Source organism: Egretta garzetta, unplaced genomic scaffold, assembly GCF_000687185.1.
Source record: "Egretta garzetta isolate BGI_Z169 unplaced genomic scaffold, ASM68718v1 scaffold16, whole genome shotgun sequence".
NCBI classification, from domain to species: domain Eukaryota; kingdom Metazoa; phylum Chordata; class Aves; order Pelecaniformes; family Ardeidae; genus Egretta; species Egretta garzetta.
In genome coordinates, this window is record NW_009260022.1 from 1,489,084 (window position 1) to 1,514,704 (window position 25,621).

The 25,621-nt window shown below is 35.7% G+C and overlaps 1 protein-coding gene across 1 annotated transcript; it reads right to left on the reverse strand.

Moving 5' to 3' along the window:
* Window positions 1-515: 515 nt before the first annotated feature.
* SLC38A11 (solute carrier family 38 member 11) lies at window positions 516-23,175 on the reverse strand. The gene is made up of 11 exons (XM_009640743.2): window positions 23,025-23,175; window positions 22,531-22,605; window positions 20,134-20,268; window positions 18,414-18,479; window positions 16,689-16,795; window positions 15,829-15,908; window positions 7,672-7,742; window positions 6,537-6,698; window positions 4,695-4,807; window positions 3,901-4,032; window positions 516-761 (listed from the first exon to the last, which is right to left on the reverse strand). Exons 2-11 carry the CDS (start codon window positions 22,589-22,591, stop codon window positions 516-518), a joined length of 1,173 nt encoding a protein of 390 aa, XP_009639038.1. The 5' UTR covers window positions 22,592-22,605; window positions 23,025-23,175.
* Between the last annotated feature and the right edge of the window lie 2,446 nt (window positions 23,176-25,621).

Consider the following 25,621-nt stretch of genomic DNA (forward strand, 5'->3'; position numbering starts at 1 on the left):
ACTGCAAAATCAAAGACAGAATTAATAGGGGTCTTTCAATTCAACAGCAGAAGTTTAATACACAGAGAGAGACCCAGACATACTTTTTTTTTTCAGGACTTCAAGAAAACCCCACACTATAGTATGCTAATAAATATACATTAAAAGATTATAAAATGAATAAAAACTAAATGACAGCAATGAAACATGGGAGATGTTTATATTCCTAAACATAACTTTCAGACAGCATTGCAGACTAAGTTAAAAAAAATGTAGCCTTCTTTGACAGGTTTGCAAGTTATTCCAGTAATGTCTACTGAAAGGCACCTCTGAGAATTCCTGTTTCAACAGCTAAAAATTAAGTCTTATCTGGAAAAGGATGGCAGCATAAAAACAAACATGTAAATACAGTTATACTGTTTAAAATTCTTAGTGCATATCAAAATATAAAAGCTCTTTGTTCCACTCTCCTTTAAACTGGCATGTATGGCTTCCTGCAAAATGTACCTGATCTAGTCTGGAGATTGGTATGCTACCTATGGTGGAAGTGTAGTGTTGTGAAAAGAAACATTACTAGGGAAGCAGTAGAACATTTCTTTTCCATGGCTACATTCTTGGGGATGCAAGATAGTCAAAACAAACCCAACTGTCATCACTAGCACACCGACAGCAAGAATCAGGCAGGATATGAGGTTATCTGAATGGTTCCATCGCTCTTTGGATAGCTTTAGATAACACGCTGTTGGGATGATAAAAACAAGTGGGGTAGCACTCAGAACTCCCTGTGTGTGGGAAACAACAATAGAAAAAAACCCTCATAAGCATTTATATTTCGATCTGAAGAACAAAAGCCTAAATTTTTTAATGGTTGTGATTAGATTGATGCAACAGTAAAAACAGAGAACGGAGGCCTTTCCCAGTGTTGCTACATGGAAAACTTTTTTTTTTCCAGAGTCACAGATAAGTTGCAAAAATATCTCTAAATCTATTTCAAATAAATTCAGATTTATTTAAATGCTTTTGCTTTGCTGATACAGAATAATGTTTTATGTTGCAAGTACTATTAAATCTGATTACCAGAAGTTTCTCAGCTTCAGAAGTACAGAAAAAGTCCAAAGTTCTGCAATACTGCAACTGACTTAAAATATACTTAACATCCTTCCATCTAGGAGTCTAGATATAATACTGCCTTAAAGAAAAAAAAACAATTGGAAACATCATGTAGCAGTTCAAAGAATTCTGATCAATTTCTATGTTTATGACTTGATTTAGATTGACTTCCCTATGAAAGCAAAGCTCCCTTTGAGAAAGTTAATCCCCCTCTCATTAAAAATTCAGCTCCTCTTTAAATACTTCCTTATATAGGGACAGATAAAAAGCACCTGCTTAAATGCTTTTTATAGTAAAGCCACTGAAGATTAACATATGAGTTACATGCCAAAAGAGCATTTTTATGCAGAGATTTTGAACATGTACTTTGTCACACACTTAAACACTATGTTTCAACTTTATTATGGTGAGATAGTAATATAGCCTACTGAATACCTTTGCACCATTGTTTGTACAAATTTTTGTATATTTTTATGGTAGAACCTGTTAACAGTGGTCAGTACAGACATCAAAAGAGGTGCATGCATAAAGTATCTTCGTCATAAAAACTGAGACTCTTAAGTATGTGAAGCAACACAAATCAGCATAAAGAATATATTGCACAGCAAAATCCCTGGACCCTTGACTGCCGTATGACTGAATGGTTTCCCTGGGGAATTACTACAGGGCAAACACAATGGCTTGTGTTTTGTTTTAAAAGCAGAAAGCAGGGAAAAAGTAAGTAGAGTCAGAGAAACAGCAGCAAATGCCATCTGTGGTGAAGAGCCAAAAGACAGCTCATCTGCTGGACAGAAAGCCTGCTGAGAAGACAGATCATCTTTCTTTCACGTGTAAAGACTCTGCCTATTCATTTTTCTCTACTGGTGGATATCAAGACGGAACAATCTTTCTAAGTGCAACAATTACATCCAACAAATACATACAGCTGCATTGTCAAATTCTCTCTTAAAAAGGAAAAAAAAACCCCAACAAACCATAAGATATGAGCTACCCACTCAAATGCCTGGCTATCAACTTCTGTTTGAAAGTGAATCAAGCTATCAGCTTGACTACCGAGTAACTGCTTAGGTCTCTCTGGGGAAAGATATTGCACTGATGGAATGTTTGCTTTTGAGTGATTATTTTAAAACAATTTCATTCCAAATAGGAATCACGCATGTTTATTCATGCTAGAAAGACTCACTGGAAGTTCTCAGGTGTGAATTTATCTTCACATATTATACCATATAATAAATGTAAAACACATATTTATACAGACACAGAGTTAATTAGGTTCATTATACCAGTAGTCAGATATTTGGCCAGGATAGGCATGTGTGTATGCATGCACATATTTAAACATTTTTATGTGTGTGTATATACATACACAGGTGAATTTTCTGCACTTGTAATGTAAAAAGAGAGGGGAAAAAAGATAGAAAAGAAATTACCAAAAGATGCCATGAACTAGAGATTTTAATGGAAACATGCACCCTGACCAAAAATGGTAGGAATATTGTTTATTTTGAGCTAGCTATGATTTGGAAAGGATTAACTGAGAAGAAACTGTGTAGGTAATTATTTTAAATAGAGGGTAATTGGATAATTTATCTGAATATTCAGACCTGTTCTATAATATTAGTGCAAGTATGACCTGCTAAATCACTGCTACAAAATCACTCATTACTGCTCAGTTAGCAGATAAACTGCACTGGGGATCAGAACAGGGTACCTGTGTCGTAATGTACATGTATCATAAAATACAGGTATTACATAGCATAAAGAACAACACCCTGTGTTTTGTTCCATCGGTTTTAGGTAAGCATGCAATATATGGCTTGAAATTGTCAACAAATGCACAGACAGGGACATAAGGAAGGAATTCTAAAATATTTCTGTAAAGAAGAAAAGACTGCCCTTAAAGTTTTCTCCACCTTCTAACTTTTATATTCTGGAGCATGACATTTCCACATCTGCTTTATTTATTAAAAATAGCAGACCTGAAATTGAAGGTAAACTGTTACGACAATGTTTATCATAAATGTAGATTGGATTTTTTTTTTTAAATGTTTTCTTTGATCAAACGTACATTCTGTGCCAAGAGAGACTGACTTCATCTGGTTAGCCTACTTTGCTAACTAGTAGTCTAGGACTCCAGAAGACTACATAGCAGTTCCAGCCAACCAAAAAAGTTACTTAAATGTGTTAAAACTGGTTCAAGTCAATAAATGCCTTGTGTGGCATGTCTGGTAAGCTCCGTCTCTGCTATGAGGCGATACCGGACACAGGAATGTTTACTGGCACACAGAGCAGTTTCCTCCTAAAAATCGTACACTCAGGTTATGAAATTACTCAGTTTTGCTCCCTGCTAAGCCCAAAGCAGGGAAAAATTCCAGTTAGTGTCTCACTATTACTGGTACTTTCTTCCTCCACCGCGCTTTGGTTTTGGCCCCTTTGGCACAGGCAGTCATTAGGATCTGCCCCAGTGGTTAGTAATTTGCCAACTTCATCAGACACAGGGGTTAGAGAAAGAAATGTTAGATTCACTCCTGCAATACAGTTAGGATGAGTATTTTAGTGATTTCCACTACAGTTGAGATACATTTGGTTAAGTCACAGCCACTTGCCATATTTCCAGAACCATACGAATTTTACTTCCTGAACTTCCTTTCCCCTTTAATTATCTGATTTTGAAGCAGTGAATACTTCTAACATTTCTACTGACTACTATGTCAAATTACAGAATATTTTCAGTAGATCTGTGGCTTTTTCAGAGTTCTGTTTTATAAAAAAAGTGATTTATTAAATAAAAGAATATACAAGTTCACTTACATTCAGCTCTAAAACTATTCCAAGGCAATCATATACTAATGACACACCAGTTGCCACAGCAATAATAATTACTGTCACAACAATATGGAAAACTGTTGAGAGGTTCCCATGGCAAAACACATTGGCAATCACCTGAAACAGAACCACAATTTTAAACCTTGAATTTACTCTTTATGTTAACAAACATCTTGTGCCAAATCTTCCAACCTTATGAAACTAAAAAATGGGTGAGAATACACTGACTGAACTTTACCTATCTTTTTCTTGCTTCAAGAACACCTCTTCGTCGCTTCCAGAAATAACTCATAACAAGCATTACTAAAATCGCAGAACAACTGCAACACTGACTTAGTTATACCTGCAGGATTTAGGGTATAGTGACTTTCTTCTCATTTGGCCACTACAGAATGAAACCCACTTACAATTATTTATTGAACAGGTGGATTTTCCTAGATGGAGATACTTTTACAAAGCAAAACGAGTAAGCAAAATAAATACACTAATTTTGGCTATTTTCGACATAACAACATTTATGCCAAACTTGGAATTTTAAGCATTCCTGATATTATTAATATAATATTGGATAATATTATAATAAATGTTATACAACATTATATTGCCAGAAACTAAACAGTACAAACTAGTACCTCATACTCATTGCATGTAGCAGGATAGGATATGCTGATATTTATTACAGATCAATCATTGACTTCAGCTACAATATATATTAATAATGTGAGAATATTATTAATACATATCAACACTGTTGAAGGGAGAACGCAATAAATTCTTACCTCTCTGGTCACAAAACATTCAAGAGGGAAGGTCAGAATTACAGTAACTCCATAACAAAACCTTCCAAATGTAGCAAGGTTGTCATCTCTACAGTAGTTTTCAAATATATCTCCTGAGGCATAGCAAAACATCAGTTAGTTTGAACTTCATGTCATTTGCCATTTGCAAATTGAAGTGTAAGTTACTGGATTAATTGAGGTTTTCTGATCCTCAGTCCTGATGTATATCAAGAAACTGTAGTTGAGAGTCACAATCCAGGAGGAACTTTTACCCTATCCTGCTATTAGCAGGTTTTTTTATTTCAAGTAGCATTTATCTTTCAAAAATATTTTAACATATACACATTAAGAGTTTGTCATCTGTTACCTTCCCCTTAGCACAAATTTCGTATGAGATGCTGGTGTTTGTTCAAATAAATGTGTGACAGATTCAGAAAGCTCATATATAAAAAAAATATATTTCCTTTAAAAATGTAATTCCTAGAACGATTACACAAGGAAGACCAGGGAGTTACCTCTGGAGAACTGTAGTTCTCTGACAGTATTATTATAGCTGGTAAGCTGCAGTGAAGAATTTCAAATACTCTGACCCTGAAAGCCCATTATAAACATATGAATTATTACCTAGCAAATCTTCTTACATCTAACAACAAAAGCATTGCTATAGAATCCAAATCATCATCTTGCTTAATGTTTACCACAAAGAATCTGGAACAATGATCTCCGAGGCGCAAGAGATGCTGCAAGACAGTGATCAGATGATCTACCAGGTCTTTTCTACTTGATTACTATACTGTCCTACAACTTACTACTTTTAGGGTCACAATGGCAATCACAGTGAAGAAGCAATAAGGTGCACTTCAGAGAAAATGGACAAAATATTTTGACAGGAGAGACAAAAGGTAAGATGGAACCTGCTTACAGTAGAGTCATACGCTGAGGGATAGCTGCAGTCAGAGCTTTCTATACGTGAAATATCTCAGCCAGTCTGCACTTAGTCTAGCTACAGTTGCATCTAGGACAGTAAGTTATTCTGCATAAACAGCACTGGAGGCAGGAAAAAAGGAAGACAGATCAAGCACTAACCCCCATCCTACAATTCCTCTGTTCTCTACATGCTGCTGCTCATCGGGAAATGAAAAAGCTTGGAAGCCTTCTCCTACAATTTGGAACAGCACTATTAAATAACAGCAAACCTGCTTGCTTATAAAATCTGTATTTTTACTGAAGAAGCTAATGCACTGAACAAATTTATGCCTTGTTCTTCTGAAAGCACCTTTTCTACTTCAAAAAAAATTATGTTAAATAATATGATGTAACATTGATTATATATATATTTCTAGATATATGTATATTCATATACACACAGAGGTGACAGTAGGATTAGTTACCACAGAACAAGATAGGAAATATCTCTAAGAGCTAGGATGCTATATTAGCACAGACAGGAAAAGATACAGGCAAATATACAGAAATATATGCCAGGCACCCTGCAGAAAAATCAAGGTAATTTTTGTTCCTACTGCTCTCTGCTAGTGAACCATGTGGCTAAATTACAGATCTTTAGAACTCAGGAGTATTTTAATTATGAAGTATTCAGAAAGGACTTTCACTGGTAAGGCTTACACTTGGGAATCTGACACCTATTAGCATGTAGCTGACATCTCTGTATCCTGTTTTGGTTGTTGGGTAACTACAAGGAATGTCCTAACTATTTCTGTCCAGACATAGTGTGATTTTGGCGTTTTAGCAATCACTAAGATATTAACAGGACAAGTCAGACAGAAGGGCGAAATATAAGGATTACAGCAAGCACCAAAACTGAGGGATCAAATGTTTTACCTTCTGTATATCCTGTAAAAGTCATATATCCACATGCAACGAACGCTACACTGATAACAACAGCGAGTGAGACAGACACATGTGTGACTCGAGACCAGTTCTTTAGTGTAGGTTCTTCCAGAGAGCCATATATTAAAAAGCTGTTATGGTTGCAGATGAATGCTGAAACACACATAACAGTTAAAGCAAGTGTATGAATCCATGCATATATGCATATAAAATAAATTTATGGAATGAATATTCCAAGGGAGAAGAGACACAGCACAGTTTGAATCCACTCATTATTAAATACAAACATTAATCCTGCAATGAGTGGCAAAGATAAATGGTTTGAACTTTTACTTACTCATTTGATTTGATGAAGGTTTATATTCATCCTGAGATGATTCTGATTACACTAGGCTAAAACGCCATGGCATTTCCCACCCTCCACACCTCCATTCCACCTCTATTTCCTCTTCCTGCTCTTCTCTTGCTTAAGAACCCAACAGCATGTTTGAGATTTTTTTTTTAAAATCCACAGAGTCATTTGCTACTTTCAGACTTGCTATGACATCCATTCTAGGCAGCCGCAAGCATTGGGATGCCTCAGATTATCACGGTGTTAACAAGAAGTAATACACAAAATCTTCCAGGTAGGAACAGATTTTAGAATGAGGATAATGGAGGTGAGTGGAGACTCACCGGAATGGTTCATTGCAAGAAATGGGAAGCAACAGGCACTCTCAAGCAAATGTATTCATTGCAGTCCAAGATTTTTCTATCAGAGGTTACCCAAGAGAATGCAGAATGATCACAGCCTCCTCAGTTTATCAGTTAGACTAACCCTATTGGCGCAGGTATTTTAAGATGACCTGGACAGTTCAGCCAGATTCACGTGCCACACCACTGTCTCTGCTACAGTGGCCATAGCCTCTGTGGCCAGATGGACAATGGACGGGGATAATGTCTTAAACCATAACAATTAAATTCACCTATGGATGACTCAAAGTCAATTTCATTATTTTCTAAACCAGCTTAACATGAGTATAAAAAAATTACAATTAAAAATATGCAATTTCTTGGTCCAAAACGTGAAATAAAGTAATTTTTTACAGTTGATCTGAATATTGAAAATACAAAAAAAATTACTTACCAAATGACATCACCCCAACAGCTTGTAATGCATTTGATTTTGCAAATATCCATGCATTTTCTGATCTGGGTCTAAAACAGACATTTGTTTTAACAGATTATCCTCTTTTCAACTATCAGTTACGAAAAAGAATTTAAAATACTATGCTGTAATACAGAACTACTAGTCAGATCTCCAGAACTCTCTGAAGTAAGCCACAGTGTTCATCGGCAGTAAGTTGAAACTAGGGGTATACCCTTCTCACTTCCCTTATTTTGATTAAAGTATTTCTGCAATCAGTTTTTACAGCCAAAAATGTCAGCCTGTTTCAGTGACCAGTCTTGTAAATAAACTCTTTGAGTCATCATATACCAAGAAACAGCAACAGGAAAGGTAAAAGCTGTTACTGATTCTAAGGTTATCTCAACCGAAAATCTCTTCTGACTATTTAGAGGCAATTTCTTCCTTTGATTTTGCACATGTAACCCATGCAGTCTAGAGATACTTTTTTTCTAGGATACAAATCAAGTGAGGCAGTTTGCTTTTCTTTACACCTGTTTCAACTATTCCTCATAGAAAGGGATCATGCTAGTTCCCAAGGGAGTGATAAAAATACTGTGTAAGAGAGTACATGGAGACTTTTGTAATCAGGCAAGAATGTAATATCCTCCATGTCTGCTCCTCTAAGACATGCTCACAATTTTGGACCTGTGGTAATTGCAATTTTCAGAGGAGGACCACAGAAAACCATCAGCAAACTTTGTTAAAATCCATTTGACACATGAACCAAATTAAGGAAAAGAGGACACAAAACATCCTTTTCCAGAACAATTTGCTAAAAATATTGAATTAAATTCACAAGCCAGTTGAACATTATATTTGTAATGTTAAAGCACAGACAAAGGAACAGTATAGAGAAGCTTGCTCTTAAAACGTTGGCTGCTGCTAACTTTGATTGTTTTGGTTTTATTTAGAGGGAAAGTTGCTGCCGGCTGAGGCCTTAACTGCTATTTTCCTACTGCCCTAAAAAGCAGTATGGCACTCACACCAGCTCTGTGAAGGTAACAATGGCAGCTTTGTCTCTCCCTCTAGCTGGTGATAACTAGCTGCGTTTGACAGCCATAGTGGCATATGTTATGCTAGGTTTCATTGCATCTTTAAACTCCACCCCCACCCGCTAAAAAGAAAAAAGATGACAAAAAAAAGATGTTGCTGTTTCCCCTTGCAGAACTCTTATCTTACTACTTTGTGAGAGCTCAAATAGTCAATCCTTCTTTTTCTACATTGTAAAAGACAGATTTAGCATCTAATACACATTCAGTTCAGACTTAGAGCACCTTTTTGGCTCTTAAACTGTGGTTGCTAAGCTTAACTTTGAAGTGAACACAACCTGAGTATCAAAATCAAGTTCAGATTTTTGTCCTTAGATGCAGTATATTGTCTTGACTAGTGTAACATACGGTTTCTAGTCTTAAGCAGCTGAATATGGCCCTCCTAAAACCTTCTCAGACTCAGCATGCAGTTGTAATAAATACCATGGATGAAATAGAGATATCTGGCATTTGTCTTATGAAATAGGAGTTCCAACCCACTATAGCTGCTGTACTTCCTTGCACAGAATAGCATCCCTTAACTTGATGCTACTGATTTCAAATCACTGGATATGTCCATGGACAATTCATATCCATAATTTTGAATGAATTATTTTTCATAAAAACATTTATATCTGATTATGAAAAAAAACCACCAATAATATTCCAAAAGAAAAACAGAATATAGAAAGCTAACATGACAACTGTTCCATTCCATAACCACTAGGGGTCAGTTTTCACATCAAACACACAGAATGAAAATTTGTTTTATTATCCTTTGACAACAGAATTTGTGAAAGTCTCCTTACCCCCTTCTCTATTAATAACTAACACTTAGATTATCTAATACCCTATAAACAAAAATATTTTTTAAATGCACAGAAATAAGGAATGCTTTTGCTTGAAACACATTTAATTTCTGTGAAAATGGTACATCCTGTGCAATAGTATAGCTATATTATAAGCTCCTACAAAGAGGGATTTAAAAAATTGCATGTATTAAGCATGTGAATTTCAGTTGAAACATTTTGAATGAAGTGGCCAAATAATCAATAAAAAAAAATAAAAAAAAAAAATCACAGGAGCTAGTTTTTCCCCTGCAGTGTTAGCTTATGCACTAGCAATATGCAACAGACCAAAATACAGCTTTGCTTTATGGATGAATGACAAATCAGATTAAGAGTATTATTTGGGGGGAAAAATCCAAAAGAACAAAATCCTGCTTATTTAGCAGCATAAGATGATAAATTCCTTCCATTCCAGTTGCAGAATGGAGGTTGAATTTCAGATCCATGATTTGAGCACTACCAGCAGATTGCAATGTCATACAATGCACGCTTGTGCAGATGACATATGCAACAGTATGTGACTATTTCTTACAGTAAGTCACACTGCTGCATGTGTTTTGAAAAACATTTTCATGCCTTGGGAACAGAAGGATCTCACACAGATGTGATATGTAAACTAAATTGAAAGCAACAAGATAAGAAATTTCATTTCTAAGCGTTTAGAACTAGGAGTCAACAGCTCCAGAGTTCTGACCATATCAAAAACAAATCACCCCCAAGTCCAGCCTGCAGGACATACAGACTTATGCAAAGCTCCTGGAAAAAGGTGCAGGTGACATGAAAGTGTCTATATAAAATGAGGCTTCAGACTGGGAAAGAGAAAGTTGTGTCAGGAAAGAGTAGCTGTTAGTTACAGAAGAGCCATACAGTGAATAATCACTTAAAATGACTCACAAGACAAAGGGCACCTAATGGAAATACCAAGTATCAAGGTAAACATACATACATTCATATAAATACATGCATCTGTGTAGGCAGTTGCAGGCATAGGCTGAAAAAGTCTATCACAAGAATACCAGGTAACACTATACCTACTCTGCATTTTCAATCCTGCTGCTACTGTTCAAGATGGAACTGTTTGGGTTTTGGTTTTTTTGGTGTTTTTTTTTTTTTTTTAGCTGCAAATATCCATGACAAAACCAGCTAGCTTACAGCTCTTCACATGGTGTATAAAAACACAGGCCATACCTGCATGAACACAAATGTTTTTTTCGTGCTGAAGAAGGAGAATTAGATGAAATGTGATGAAAGTTAACAGAAGAAATATGTGATACTAAATGCATTTATTGAGAGCTGTACTGTCTATCATACATAGAAATTGTAACACAAAGTAAAAGCTGAGAGGCAATATAACTGTGATACTTGGAACAAAAATAATAAAAGACTGAACAAGAAGACATTCCAAGGGCAATTCCAGACAGCAAAAAGTCTCAGCTGAAAGTAAGATGACAGCAAGACAGACTGACAGTTAGAACTGTCCGTGGGAAGGCAGTGAAGCCTAGCAACGAAGAAAGCCTAGAAGTTAAGAAAATAAGACTCTGCTCAGTCTTCAGTATATGTAAAGGAGAAGTATAGCATAATACATGTTAGTAAGTTCAAAAAAAGTTTTGAAAATATTCATGTTTCTTTACATAAGAACAGGGGAAAATGAAATGAACAAATGAACCAGGAAAAGGTTAAGACCTCCTAGCGGGGTGGAAGACACTTCACATCCAGATCATGAGTCAGAGTTGGACAAATTTGTTTGGCAGTCTAGACCAGCATATCTTCTACTTCTTGTAAAAGATTTACAGTGTAATACTGACTCCCCATCTTAAGATCCATGCTATGTAAAAATCTTTTCTGTTATTTATGTAGAAACACTGCCAAATACAATACAGCAGCAGAGTGAATCAGAAGCAAAATGTCTTTGAGGAGGGCAAGAGAAACATAAGTCCTTGATCTCAACCCAGCTTGCAAGTATGAAACAGTGACTGAAAAAAAAGGTTAATTTCTAGAAGGAAGCAAAGTCATAAGTTTGACAGGGGAGCTACATGTTGGAATGAGCAAAAGATTTTCATTGTTTTGGATTGAAGATCAGTTACAAACCACCAAGTTTAGGTGCAAACTGGCAGCTATCAAAATAATCCAGGAACACATGGCAGATTAATTCAGGCTTAATTCAATGATTTAGACATTTAGGAATCTAACTGTAAAATTTGAATTCAATTCTATTCTAAGGTAAAATACCTTTTTAGTTTTTGTTTAAACTTCAGAAGTTTAAAGATATTGAAAATGTTCATAGATGCTGAATATAACTTCAATCAATATAATGGAAAGAAAGTATGTAATGCTCACATCACCCTTGAATTTTATATTAATCAAAGTAATCTTGGTTGTTAAAGAACACAGATGAGGCAAAGCTATATGTCATCCCCACTTAGTTACAGCTGCTTTAACTTCTCTTTCTTCCTTAATGAACTCCTTAGCAGTTCTGTAAATATAGAGTAGCTTAGGTTTTATTTTTTAATTTCATCACACATTAAAGTTTATCTTTGCTTACTATTGGATTATTTATGTGAAGGAAAGAATTAACTTTCTACTTTCAAGCTATTTTCCTGAACACTTGGCGTTTCATCCCTGTGATCAGCTGCCAGCTGAGTAATTCTCACATCCTATTTATGTGCAGCAGATGCTCTTGAAGTTTTTCCTAGAGATTTATGCATTATGCAGACACTGGCATCATGGCATTCTTTCCAAAAGAACACCAAATTAAAAAGATCCATCTTTATAAGCTACATAAAATATTGCTTTTTACAGCAATGAATGTTAGTTTCAGCTTTAAAGCATGAAGTTACTTTATGCAGTATTAACATACTGCGCATTTACAGTTTGAGATAATTCTAACCCATTGTTTTTGATCACAGTAGAAAAATACCCAGCTATAATCAGGTAGAAATAAAGTAAAGGATGGATCATCAAAATGTATTTTTATCCAACATCTCAAACTACTGTGAGTAAACTCTGGGTCCAGAACATTGGATTTTATCTGCAGGTTCACCTTCAGGCAACAATAATCATATGGATGATATTAATCAAAATAAGGAAAAAAAAAAAAAAAAGTACTTCAGTTTCATATTTGTCATAAGAGGAAATAAATTGTATTTAATAACCCAAACAACCCTCATCATAAATACATTATTTTTTTCCTGAGAACTAACAAGAAAATAACATTCCTATAATGTCCCTGTACAACCTGCTCTATTCCCAAAGCAACTAAAAGTTAAAAAAATATGCAACGCTCTAAAGACTTATAATTGCTGTTTTCAGCTTACAGTTTCAAGCACATCAAATAATTAAAAACGGTAATGACATTGTTGTTTCACTGATAGTGTAACACATTGGCGAAAGTTTCTAGGAAAGATAATATTCTCTGTTGTCCAAATAATGGATAAAATTTTCAACTAGAACATGAATTGCATTTAAGCAAGAAGTTGTATCATTCCCAGATAATCTTGTTATACCTCTCAAAGGGAAGCAATCTTCACTCTGAAAAATCTAAAGGTACGTGAAAACTGACTATTACTCAGAGAGTAATTATCAAAGTGGGAAGATGCCGGAATGGGATCCCAGTGGAACCTGACCTGGGTCCAGCATTTTTGAATGTATTCATCAGTAACTTGAATGATGGAACAACAAGTAAGAAACATCCTTAACAGAAAGCATGAAATGCGCAGTTAACACAAGCATGCAAGAGAACGGGGTGAAAAAAGAAAAATTATAGATATGTTGGTAAATGGAGAAATCATCTGATAAAGCAGTATTCAACTCTCTAATGACAAATTCTACGGTTATGCAGGGGGAAAAAAGCTTCGCGAGAACAGGACAGGAGAGAACAAGCAAAAAACAAACCCAAACTTCATGAGAACAGAGTAAAGGAAAGGAAAAATTGCCAGCTCAGAGTTCTGCAGAGAAGGGCTTGGTGCTTCTGTTAGACTGCAAATTCAAGGCACATCCTCAATGTCATGCTATTTTCCAAAGAGGCAAACATCAAACCAGGTTACATAGACAGGACTGTATCAATCCCCAAAATATACAGCTGAAAGGGACCTCAAGAAAATTTGTGTGGAAGATACGTCAATCTTTCTTCTCTGCTCCCCAGTGGGAATGCCACAGGCTGCTGGGGCACCACAATATCACTTCAATTTACAGAAAACTTAAGGCAGCCACTGAGAATGATCAGTAGCACAGGAAACTACAAGAAGAGAAGCACTGAAAGGAACTGTGTTTGTTTATAGAAAGGATCACCAAAGGGGGACAAGTTACAGCTCTTTACAGGTGTTTTTTAAGCTTTTGAAGAAGAATGAACAGTTTGCTGTCCATACCCATTGTGGTTAGGCCAAGAAGCAATCAACATGAAATGCAGTATGAGAGAAATATGATACACATTTAGGAAGAATTCATAAGAAAACGCTAGTTAAGAACTGGAATGGGAAATCATGGAATTGCCAAGAACTAGCTAGACAAACACCTGTCATCAATGGCAAGCATACAATCAGTTCTGCCATATAACAATGGTAGGGATTAAATATTCACTCTTGGCCCCATCAAGCCTTTACCTAGGATTGTACAAATCCTTTTCCTATATGACAGATCTGAGGACTAGGTTTCATAATCATGATTTTTTTAAATCTCTGAAAACTTCAACTTCTTTTTTATTTTAATAAGGATTCACAGTAAATGCGCTATTTCCTTGTTTCACTTGTTATAATACTATGATGGGACCCATTTAAAATATATTGGTGTTCTTTATTCTCATTACAGAAAAATAGATGTCATACCATTAACAAAATATTAGGAGAGGTTTTCAATAATTAAAGTACATGTTTATTTCTAACAGTAAAATACAAATAGTAAAAATAGACATTGATAGAATGTTTGTGAGGCAAAAAATTCTCATTAACAGTTTATCAAGTTGCTAGATGCATTTTTGAAAACCAGAAGTGTAAAAGCAAAAATGAAAGTCTTTAAAGAAATAAAAAGTAAAACTTCAAGAATCACTCAAAACCCAATATTACTTATTGTAAGGAAAAATAGAGCCATGCATTCCATAACTTTCAATGCATCACAACTGTTGAGAAGAAATGTTACCATAGTAACAAGGTCATCCATAACCATTATAGATAGCTTCTTCCTTTTTTGACTGAGAATTTTAAGACTACCCTTTCAAATACCCTTTTAACACACAGTATGAAAAACATGCTGGTTCATAAATATGGGGGGGCAGGGAAATCCCACACTGTTCTAAGTGCATCACTTTATGGATGATAGACAACATAATCTGGTACAACTTTGGAAACTGCTATTCTAGCCATCTTCCTGGCATTAAACATGAATGCCCTGTAATTAAGCCACAGTTATGAGTAACACTGCTGAAACAATCATGGTGGAAGAATCCACTTCTTACAGAAACACTAGAATACTATATAAAACTATTCCAATAAATAAAAAAGCACATTCAGAAATAGAGTTTGACGTCTTTATTAACATATCTTCACATTTAAAGGATGAGGAAAAAGACAGACCTTATGGGCCATAGAGGAAAGATAATAGATTCCTAACACTTTCTTGCAATACAGTTATAACAATATTGCTGCAACACACATTCGTGTCTACTAAGTTGTCTAGAACACTCCAACGTCCGATGTTAAATACTACTTTCAGAGCATGGGCATTGGAAAAGTTTTGCCTGCTTATATTGTTGTTTTCTCAAATGGCAGAATAAAGTTTTTATCATTGTGTTCTCTTTTTTCCTTTTCATTATTTGTATGCAATTTTTATTATGAAATCATTATATTAACAGAAAAAGAAATATTCCTAAAATAGTATCTATTTTAAGATTGTAAATACGGGCTCTCTGACAATAATGGACAAAATTAAAGATTTCTCAAATGACAAACAACCTCACATGCCCATTCAGGAGCCACCTGCTATTAGCCATATCACCCACAATTTCCAATTAATCTGTAGGTTTTTTGAGACTTTTTCTAACTTTGATTATGTGCAATAGAATTTATTAAAAAGGATAAAGTATGCTTTAGCAGTTCATTTTGTGTTACTGTTAATACAGACTTATTTTTTCAATTATCTGTCTCTCCCAAAACAGCCATGTTTCAAAACCATGCAGATATATATAACAGTGAAATAATGGATTACACGTGATGAAAAACTCACTTTGTGGCAAGTGTAAGAATACTCACACTTGTGGACTGAATGTTACTGTTCTCACCATCACAATAATCAGGATGACAACGGTTAAAATCAGAGAAATAAGAGATACCTGTAAAGGTGAAAACACAATTTCAGTCAGTAAGCAGCTGAAAGGTTGTCCTCTTAGCAGCATAGTGTACTTTTTTTTAAAGAATAATTAACAACCAAGTAAAGTTCTAAATATCACATGTCAAATATTTATAATTAGAAAGCTTGTATGATATCATCTTTTAATTTGTTCTTCTTTTTGAGTAACTAGCCAATCACAATTATTTGCCTAATTTTAAGTGATGTTCCCATGTAAATATTTCTAGTCAACGGTGCTCAGCATTTCAAGATCAGACCTGTATCACACAGTGCTTTACAAGATTTGAGTTTTACCTGCAGTAGATGGAAAAAGTCCAGTGATTCATATGGAGACTGAAGTTTTGCTTAAACTGTTCTAAATTTTCCAGTGTTTCTTGGGACAGAATCATAGAATGCAAAGGGTTGGAAGGGACCTCAGGAGATCATCCGATCCAACTCTCCTGCTAAAGCAGGTTCACCTAGAGCAGGTTGCACAGGACATCGTCCGGGGGAGGGGGTTGAATATCTCCAGAGGAGACTCCACAACCCCCCTGGACAATCAGTCTGTTGCAGTGCCCTGTCACCCTCAAAGTAAATATTCACACTGAATACTACATATTCAACTGAAACCTCTTATGCTTCAGTTTGTGCTGTCTGAACTTCTAAAATATTTAACGTGCTCTAGCCAGATGTAATTGAGTTCAAATACATTGTTATGACTGCCACTTATTTTCTAATGGCATACAGAAAAGTAAACCAGAAATCAACTGCTATTACGATTTACCTTTCCCAGTTTTGCTATGTCTCGATATAAAGATATAGGCAAGGTAAAGATGATGGTGGTAAGAAGAATTATGAAGTGACGGTCAGTAAGCACGTTATCTGGTCCAACTAAAGGAAAAAAAGAAAATTTATTTCTCTAAGAGACTGACACGAGGAACAAATTAGTTACATTTGAAAGGCTAGGAGTAACAAACTCTGATGTTGACCAGGCTTTTATCCCCTTTATTCAAGCTAAGTAACACTGAAATAGAGACTAGGCATTAGCTAACCTTGAGGAATCCATACATAGCACATGCATAATCACAAGAATTCTGCAAATTCAACCAAATGTATAACATATAGGATATATTATACCAAACTTTGGAAGTCTGGCATTTCTACATATTGATTAGTACTAATGTCTTTCACCATGCCTGGGTCATTGTTGGCGGACTGCAAGTAAAACATTCTACTACTTCTTTCTGCCATTTACTCTTCAGGATTTTTTGACACTGTGTAGTTGACATCAATTACTGTGCTGTTGTAGATAAGCAAATTCTTAAAGAAAGGTCCTAAAGTAAGTTAACTTTGAGGTTTCTTTTGAGCACCTCCTTTCTTGCTGTCAGCTGGCTTCCACTTGCAAAATACAGATTACCATGTGAAGGCAACAATAATGTTACAATTTTCCCTGCAATTAGTGGGATTTTATTTGTACAACTGGTGTTTTTCTCAAGCCAATGACAACTTAAATTAAAACATATCTCAGTTTCAGTCAGGCTGCCATGAATCACTGGCTTGAATGAAAGCTTGCTGAGTAATTATGGCTGGAAAGTGACTGGCAATTGACATGGAAAGTCTGTGTTCAGTTCCCTCTGTTCCTTGGGAGATTATAATGATTTTCCACCTCTTCCCAGGCAGGCATTCTACCAGCCAGGTGAAGAGATGTGCCATGCTAGGGGTTCCTCCTATTACAGAAGTCATATTGTATACAAATGATTAGATATTCACTGTCATTATCAACCTGATCAGGTATTCACAGAACAACGGAGTGTGGCAGTTAAAACTGTATCCAAATTTGCAGGCTTCACCTGCATAAAATTATAGTCCTTCTGTGGAAATCAAACAGTTCATACAAATACTAATTTCCGCTTCATCGCAGACATGTTCTTTTTAGTTTAATTTGCTAGTGAAGAATGTTTTAACTTAGCTGGCTTTGTGCTAAACTAGATGGCAAACATGCACACAAATTGCTCCACTAATTCTGCTGTGAAAACTCATAGCAGAGGAAGTGTAACGAGTGCATAAGTTAAAAAGCTCAAAATGCCACATCTGGTTTTGCAGTGAATATCTAAAAGAACTGAAAGTTAGATATGCAGTTCATGACTAACTATTACAGATATGCTTAGGCAAGCATTAAATCCACTATATTTTTTGCAAGTCATCCAGAATTATTCACTAGATGAAGTGCAGTTTCAGTTTTCAAATTACTATTATAGGTAATATCTACAAAAGATGACAAAATACTATGACCTTTTAAATATACCACTGTGGAAGACTCCGATTTGCTTAGTATTTCATTAAAGCATGTGGTCTCTTCACTCACACTTAGTCCAATGATGACTAGGATTCATAGTTTTTATTTGAGAAAGACTACTTCAGACTGACACAGGATGCTAATCCCTAAATACTTAGCTATATTACTAGCCAACACATTTTCCCTGTTCCGAGTTTTTTAAATGCATCTTACCTCCAGGAATTCTCTGAAAAACTTTAGTTAAAGTGTCTCCTGTTATTATGTTGTAACTGATCATAGCTTAAAGAAAATACAATTTTTGGTTAGTTCAAGTCAAATATGAAATATTTGATAAACACTTAATACACATATTTTGTAGATTTCAGAATTATATGCCACTATCCTTGCATGAATTCTGGCTAGCACCAACATCTTCTGAGTTTCAACAAAATAAAAAAAAAATCTTTAATGTTCCCCTTTATTATTATTTTTTTTTTTAAACAAGTACAACTTAAGCAAGCACCCAGTCTGACAAGCAAGTCCATTGTGCTCACTTGCCATATAAACTTACTTCAGAGAGGAAAAAAAGGCTTTTTAAAATTGTTTCTTTCTAACAGCAGTTCTTTCTCAGTTTATTTTCAAATTCTTGTTTCTATTTAGTAAAATTCCTGTGTTAGTCTAACAATCAGTCCTGCAATGAAATGCACAGGACTTCCTAGCTCATGTAGAAAGTTGGCAAAATCTTTAAACCAGAAGAAAGGAGAAAAACAGATGAAAATATCAGATACCAACTTCCATTCCTTCATCTCATTAATAAGAGCTGTGCCCTTAACATTAGTATTTCATTCTTATCTTATTCTACACTAGAAGTGTGCATATGTGTATACATACACACAAAATATATTTATGTACTCATGTGGTCTTCACCATTTAGACAGCATACATATAGGTACTGACCTTAACTAATGCATAAATATTCCCTGTTGTGAAACTGTAAGTCATTAACACTACTTATAGAAATAAATTCAAGCACATATGTATGCATAACTGTTTCCACAGTAAGGACTGAGATCTTTTAAATTTTCCGTATTCTCTTTGAAGTAGTAATTATACTCTTTTTTAAGTCAACATGTGTAACATTGTTGCCTGCAGTAACAGTAACTTGACTCCCTTAAAAATCTCAGCTACCTATAATAAATTCAGACTGATTGTTCCCAAAGTAGGAATTTTGATCTGGGAATCAGGTCACCAAGTCCAGATGCTTGGTACCTCAAGTCACCACCTCTTGCAGGTGACTTGTGTGAAAACATCAAGCTTATGTAAGATTTGATTTAATTATGTTACTACTGTAGGGGACAGATTCAGAACATCACTTCATTTTAAACTTCTGGTCTAATTAATTCCTGCCCAGATTATATCTGTTTCTTCTTGGTCTTGACTGACCAACTTCCTAGTAGCTCATTCAGTATAAGGCTGAATAATGCTTTTGAAGAGCAATGACGGCACATAATATTCAAGCAAGACCTGATCAGTGGCTTCTCCAATGACAGTAATACTACATCTTTGAAAGAAATATGAATTCGGTATACTCCTAAAGTAATAGTTTCCTTTTCTTTCAGGCACACCAAATCTGTGCTGTGTTAGTCATTCTAGAACAGCTCTTCTTAGCTATTTCTCATAGCTACTTTTGTTATTAATTATTAAGTGTGTGATCATGAATTTCTCTGTTATTACATTTCAGTTAGTTTCTATTATTCTGGTCCTCCAATTCATTGAATTCTTCCTCAGTTGTTCTTCAAAATGCACCAAGTAATTTTTAATTATTTTGTTTTATAGGAAAGAGGCATATACAGTATATCCTTTACAGAGTTCTTAATATTTAACCAGTGAAAGAATGAGGTAATGTGAAAAAGCTTGTTACTTATATAACTTAAACATTTATATGTGTTCTTACCAATAAATGGATATAAAAATTGAAGAGTTGAAAGAATTAGATAACCTACAAGACCGTATGTTTTTCTGACCAGCTCTTGATAGGTGTTGGTATTGGAGAGGTTTCCTCCTTTGATCAGTAATATAATAGAATAATCTGTTAAAATATAAAATTACTGTTAAAGACAGTAGGAACCAACTTGTGGTTGGTTACTGCTCATCTTTGTCACTCCTTAAAAAAACAGTTCATAAAAAGGAAAACAGTGGCACTGGGAAGAGCAGGGATAAGAAATCTCACAAAGGATCTCAATCCACCAAAATCAGGAGTTATAGGCTCATATAGGAAGGAAATTCCAGCTTTCCCAATTAGGAACAGCAGAAACGGGCTCATTTTCCTTGGTTTTCAGTATGGTCAAAGGGAACAAGAACTGTCACGAGCACCAAAAAAGGAAAATTCAATTAATAATGTAGAGGGCTTCTGAATGGATGGAGCACTTAATTATATCCTGAAAGGGGGCAAAATACGAGGACTGCGTGTGTCATGGTGCTAGACCTCTCAATCACTTTACTCAGCTTTTATCTAAGTTTGTGAAAGATAAAGCCTTGTTAGTATTTTGTCTTCTCCATTGTTTACGATAAAACTATTACAAACATTTTTATTGGATACTTTTAAAATAAAACACACCAAGTGATTTATCTGGAAAACTATGAAGCAATGCGCCTTGAGACAGAGCTGATATCATAGGCGGAATTACTCCCAGATTGAACCTCAATTTTTTAATGAAGAACAGTTCAAAATATAGCTATTATGTCAAGCTATGCCTTAGCATTTCTTTGAGCACCATGGGATTTTCCAGTCCCGATTAGTTACAGCACAGAATTTATTACCTTAGTGCAGATGTCTTGACAGATAGTAGCTAGACCTCGTCTATTCCTCATCTGGCTTTCACTTAGCTTGTAATCTATGCTGCAATAGGAACAGTTCCTTTCTGTGAACAGTATCAGTGTTTATTATCTTCTGGGAACAACTAAAATTATGAAATTTTCACAGTCTTTACAAGGGCCATTTCTACTGTTTGTTAATGTGAAAGCCAATCCAGAAATTCCCATGAGCATATGCAATTGTTACACGAAATATACCCATACTATAATTGGGAACAGACAAAAGCAGAGATACAGAAATGTTCACTATCAATTATGTTGCATACCGAGCTAATCTTGTACAAGAAATAATAAATGTTTGTAGCAAGGCATCTTAGACCCACAAAACTTGAAAAAGATTTATTGTTAAATGACCTAAAACTGTACTTGTCTGTCAATCTAGGACTACACCCCATATAAATTAAAAACATACCCCAAAATTAAATACAGTGAGAAATGCTAAATAACAGCTATTTGCCAATTATTCAGTAAAAACTATGGAAAATAAATGCTATTGTTACATACTTAGCCTGTACTTCAAATGCTACAAGTCAAAAAGTTGTAACTAGAGTTACAACTTGCTTGATCAAGATACACCGAGCCACATCTTCAACATCATAAAATGCTGAGGTTAATTCACAGGTTATGGTCCTATGGCTATAAAGTCTTCAAAATACTTAGAAATGCAAAGGACAAGTTGGATTTCCTACAGAAAAGTAAATGAAATTTCTGAGCTATGTTTATGGTATGATTTCATTAATGTATTTTGCCATCACCCATACAGAAAATTTTCTATTCATAAGGGACATATTCCTTATGTTATATTGCTGTCCAGTCAAACCTCAATCATTTATGCAGACCCTTAAATGGTATTTCAAGCAACAAACAGCATCAACTACTGCTCAGCATACGGGTAACAGAATTTGTGCCATTCATGTTGACTTGGTTTGTCAATTTAAGACTTGAATCCACAGTGTTCACAAAAATTCTCTTTGAAGGCAATAGATTTACTTATGTTTATTCACCACATGATTTCAAAACTTGTACCTTTTTGAAGGTAAATACTTTTTTGGTTTTTGATGAATAATAATTAAATAAAATATTAAAAATCACAGTACAGACAAAGGTTTTCATTCTGTGGCATATTTAAAAAAAGTAATATACAACCCATTCAAGGATCAGCCTCTTAGGGTAAAAACCATGGACTAAACCAGGTGATTATGAGGCACAAATAAGAGCTATTCTTCCAAATGTCACCTTGACCTAGTCTAAGAAACTAGGCTTTACGAAAATAAAATGCACACAAAAAGCAGCTTTATATGTTGCACAGTATAATTCTCTACTTTTACTAATCTGCTCAAGGGATTAGTGAAGTAAGGAAAAAAATTGCCATTTTTATTGTCATAGATATATTTGTTTTAGGCATCTTTAAGCTCATGATCAGCTAAACATTGCAAAGCTAATTTTTGCTTTACAACAGAAACTGCTTTTAGAGTACCTGTGATATAGGCAACCCCAAATAAAAGCAGTACTCCTAGTGGAAAACCAGCTTCCTTCATTGAATATGGCAATCCTGTAAATAAGAAAAGGAGAGATTATAGAAAAACCTTTCCAAATACTTGTGATGACCAAAATAAAGAAATATTCAAATTAAAAAAAAATGCTATCAATCTCCCAAATTGGACCAGCATACTTAATAACCTCAGAAATATCATTTTTAGTGGACAGTGTTGCTTAGGTGTGAAGTTCAGTCAGCACCTGCCCAGCCAGTTCTCTCTGATCATTATGGCAAAGAGGCTGTAGGGTATTTATCACTGAGAGATATGTTCTCAGCTGACCCCTCTGGATTTTTGCATAGTAAGCAAAGAAAAATATAGAAAAATCTTTAAGAACAGCAGCACAAAGAAAGATAACAATCTTACTCTCCAAACTGGATAGTCATGCATGTGTAAACAAGGCTGAACACAGGATAGTGAAGAAAGGTATACTTACCTATAATGCCTGATCCAATGATAGAGTTGATAATGTTAAATCCAGCTGATGCAAGATTACTATTTCCTCCTTTATTCCTGGGCTTACTAACAAGCGCTGTTTGGTCATCTGTTTCTACCTATTTCAGGAAAACAATGATAACATTATACATGAGAAAAATAGGTGAGAACAAGGATTTTATACACAGTCTGTTCAAGACCAGAAAAACCTGTCATAGACCCAGATTTGTAGGATTTTACACATAGTCTATTCAAGATCAAAAAAAAATTGTCACAGACTCAATTTGTGGAGGTATTTTGATAACTAAATCCCATTTTTTTCAGTGAGAAATCAAAGGGGCGCTAGACATCTAATTCCTGTACAAGTCTGACCCATAATCTTCTGTAATTAACTCTTTAAAAAAAAGTAAGTGGAAGGACAGAAACGTATATAAACTCAGAGGCAGGCTGTTAAACAAAGAGCTTTTTAGTCATGTTCCAAAGGCAGAAATGTGAATCAAGTGGTTTTAAAAAATATTTTGGCTACTTTTGAAAATATTTTGGCTACTTTTGAAAATATTTTGGCTAATATGACTGGTCAGTAAAAATAGGCCCCTGAAGTAGGGGAAATTAAATCAATTTCAAGAGTTACAATTGAAGATGCTCTATTTTAAATATTTCTGTTGTCCAGTGGTTTAGTTCATTATGAATAGATAATGACACTATAAAATTGGCTAGTCCCAGAAAGTTTCTGTGGGAAGGTCTGGCACAAACCAAAGTTCAAAGCACAATTTGTAGCAAATAACTTCAAAAATTAAAGTTCTTATCCTCAAAGAGCATTTCTTCATAAGCATGCAGTGGTCCTCTCCTCAGATCACCACTCTGCTGTCAGAGAACATTTTAGAATCATTCATTAGAAGGCCAGTATTTTAAATGAAGTCATGTAATTCAAAAAAGGAACATGCATTTAATGAAAAAAATGCCTGCCTGTGTTCTACAAAAGCAGAATACTGTGTACATACCATGAAAATAAACCCACTATTTCATAGATGCAGGAACCTATTTAACATATATAGCAGGTAGTACAAACTCAGATGCTTGTCACTAATACTCCTGGAAAAAAAATTAAATGACTGATAAATCTAAGTCATCTGTAGTGGTATAAACTGACAAGCATAAGAGTTCCTCAAGGAGGGCTATGTATTTAAGTAGAACCTTTAATCCTTAAGCAGTACTAACATAAAAAGAGTAACATTGGCTCAGATCAAAGGCCAGTATAGCCTGGTATCCCATTTCTGAGAGCGGCCATGGAATGTGCCTAGAGAAAAGCACAGGAACATGAAAAATAGATAGTTAGCAAATAACATCCCTGTCTCAGCTTTCATCAGTTTTCATACCTTGGACTTCCAAAAGCAGGTACATTCTTCGTGCATCACATTCAGTAATAGATTGCTCCTTGAATTTACCCCTTTTTTGACACCATGTATACTTTTTACATCTTCAATGTCATGTAGTAATGAATACGACATCTTAATTATACATCATATGAAAAGGTAAGTACTCTTCTTTGTTCTGAATCTATGATTAAATAGTTCCACTTGGCATCCCAAAACCTTTTGTATCATCACAGAGAAACCAACCACTGATTCCCACTTACCTTTTCTATATCACCTGCAGTTTTATAAGTAACATTCTCCCTCAGCTGTTTCTCATCTAGACTTACAGGTGCTACATTTTATTTCACCAATGATTTAAGCAGCAGAAACATCACTATCATTGTCTCCTGAAATTTTAATGCTCTCTACTACTTACAGCATAGTACATGTGAAATTGCACAGTACTAGAATGGTCCAGTTCCCTCTTTTCAGTTTTTAGAAGAAAATGAACACAATATGCATTGTACAGCTCACAGGCTCTGTCACGAGCCCCAGTCCCTTTCCCATTTGAAAGAGACACATTTGAGTTGGCAAAAAGGACAAGAAAGGGCAACAGATATTGTGACACAGGTGAAATGGCTCCTGTGTGAAGGCTGCACTTGGACTGCAGAGAGGGGAGGGAATGCCTTTTGGGAGGCGTGCTAGTGAGCTACGCAGCGTGGAATGCTGCAGAAGAGGTGAACAGGAGGCATTTGCCTCTTGCAGGGTCCTCTCCCAGGGACAAGCTGTAGGCCATGAGACAGCTAGAGCCACCCACTACCATACTGATAGCAGCAGGGCCACCAGGAGATAGAGTACTCAAGTTCTGGTCCTCAAACGAGACTGGATTTTAGCTGGTCCAAGCAGCCACAGTTCCTCTACCTCACGTGAAGAAGGCCCCTCAGATTGCATTTTTTGTTTCCCTGCATAGTACCTATGAGTCGTTCTTCCTCACACGAATTAGGGGGAAGCTGAACAGAGATGAAAAAGCCGCAGCTGCTGTCAGCTCCTTAGCACAACCGGAGGAGCTGGGCTGCAGCGGCGACCCGCCTGGGACGCTTCACGCAGCTGGTCGCTATAAAGCCCGCCAAAACCGACCGCTGTGTCCTTTAAGCGCCTACCCGCTCCCCTTCCAACGTGCCGAGACGAGGGGCCGAGGAAAGTAAAGCGAAGTCGGGTGAATACCGGCCGGCTGGCTGGCCGA

Coding starts and splice junctions, on each gene's coding strand:
- SLC38A11 (XM_009640743.2), bottom strand. CDS start 22,591: ATGAAGGAAGCTGGTTTTCCACTAGGAGTACTGCTTTTATTTGGGGTT. Junction 20,269..22,530: donor TGGGGTTGCCTATATCACAG/GTACTCTAAAAG, acceptor ATATTTTAACAG/ATTATTCTATTATATTACTG. Junction 4,033..4,694: donor AATGTTTTGTGACCAGAGAG/GTAAGAATTTAT, acceptor GTTCTGTTTCAG/GTGATTGCCAATGTGTTTTG.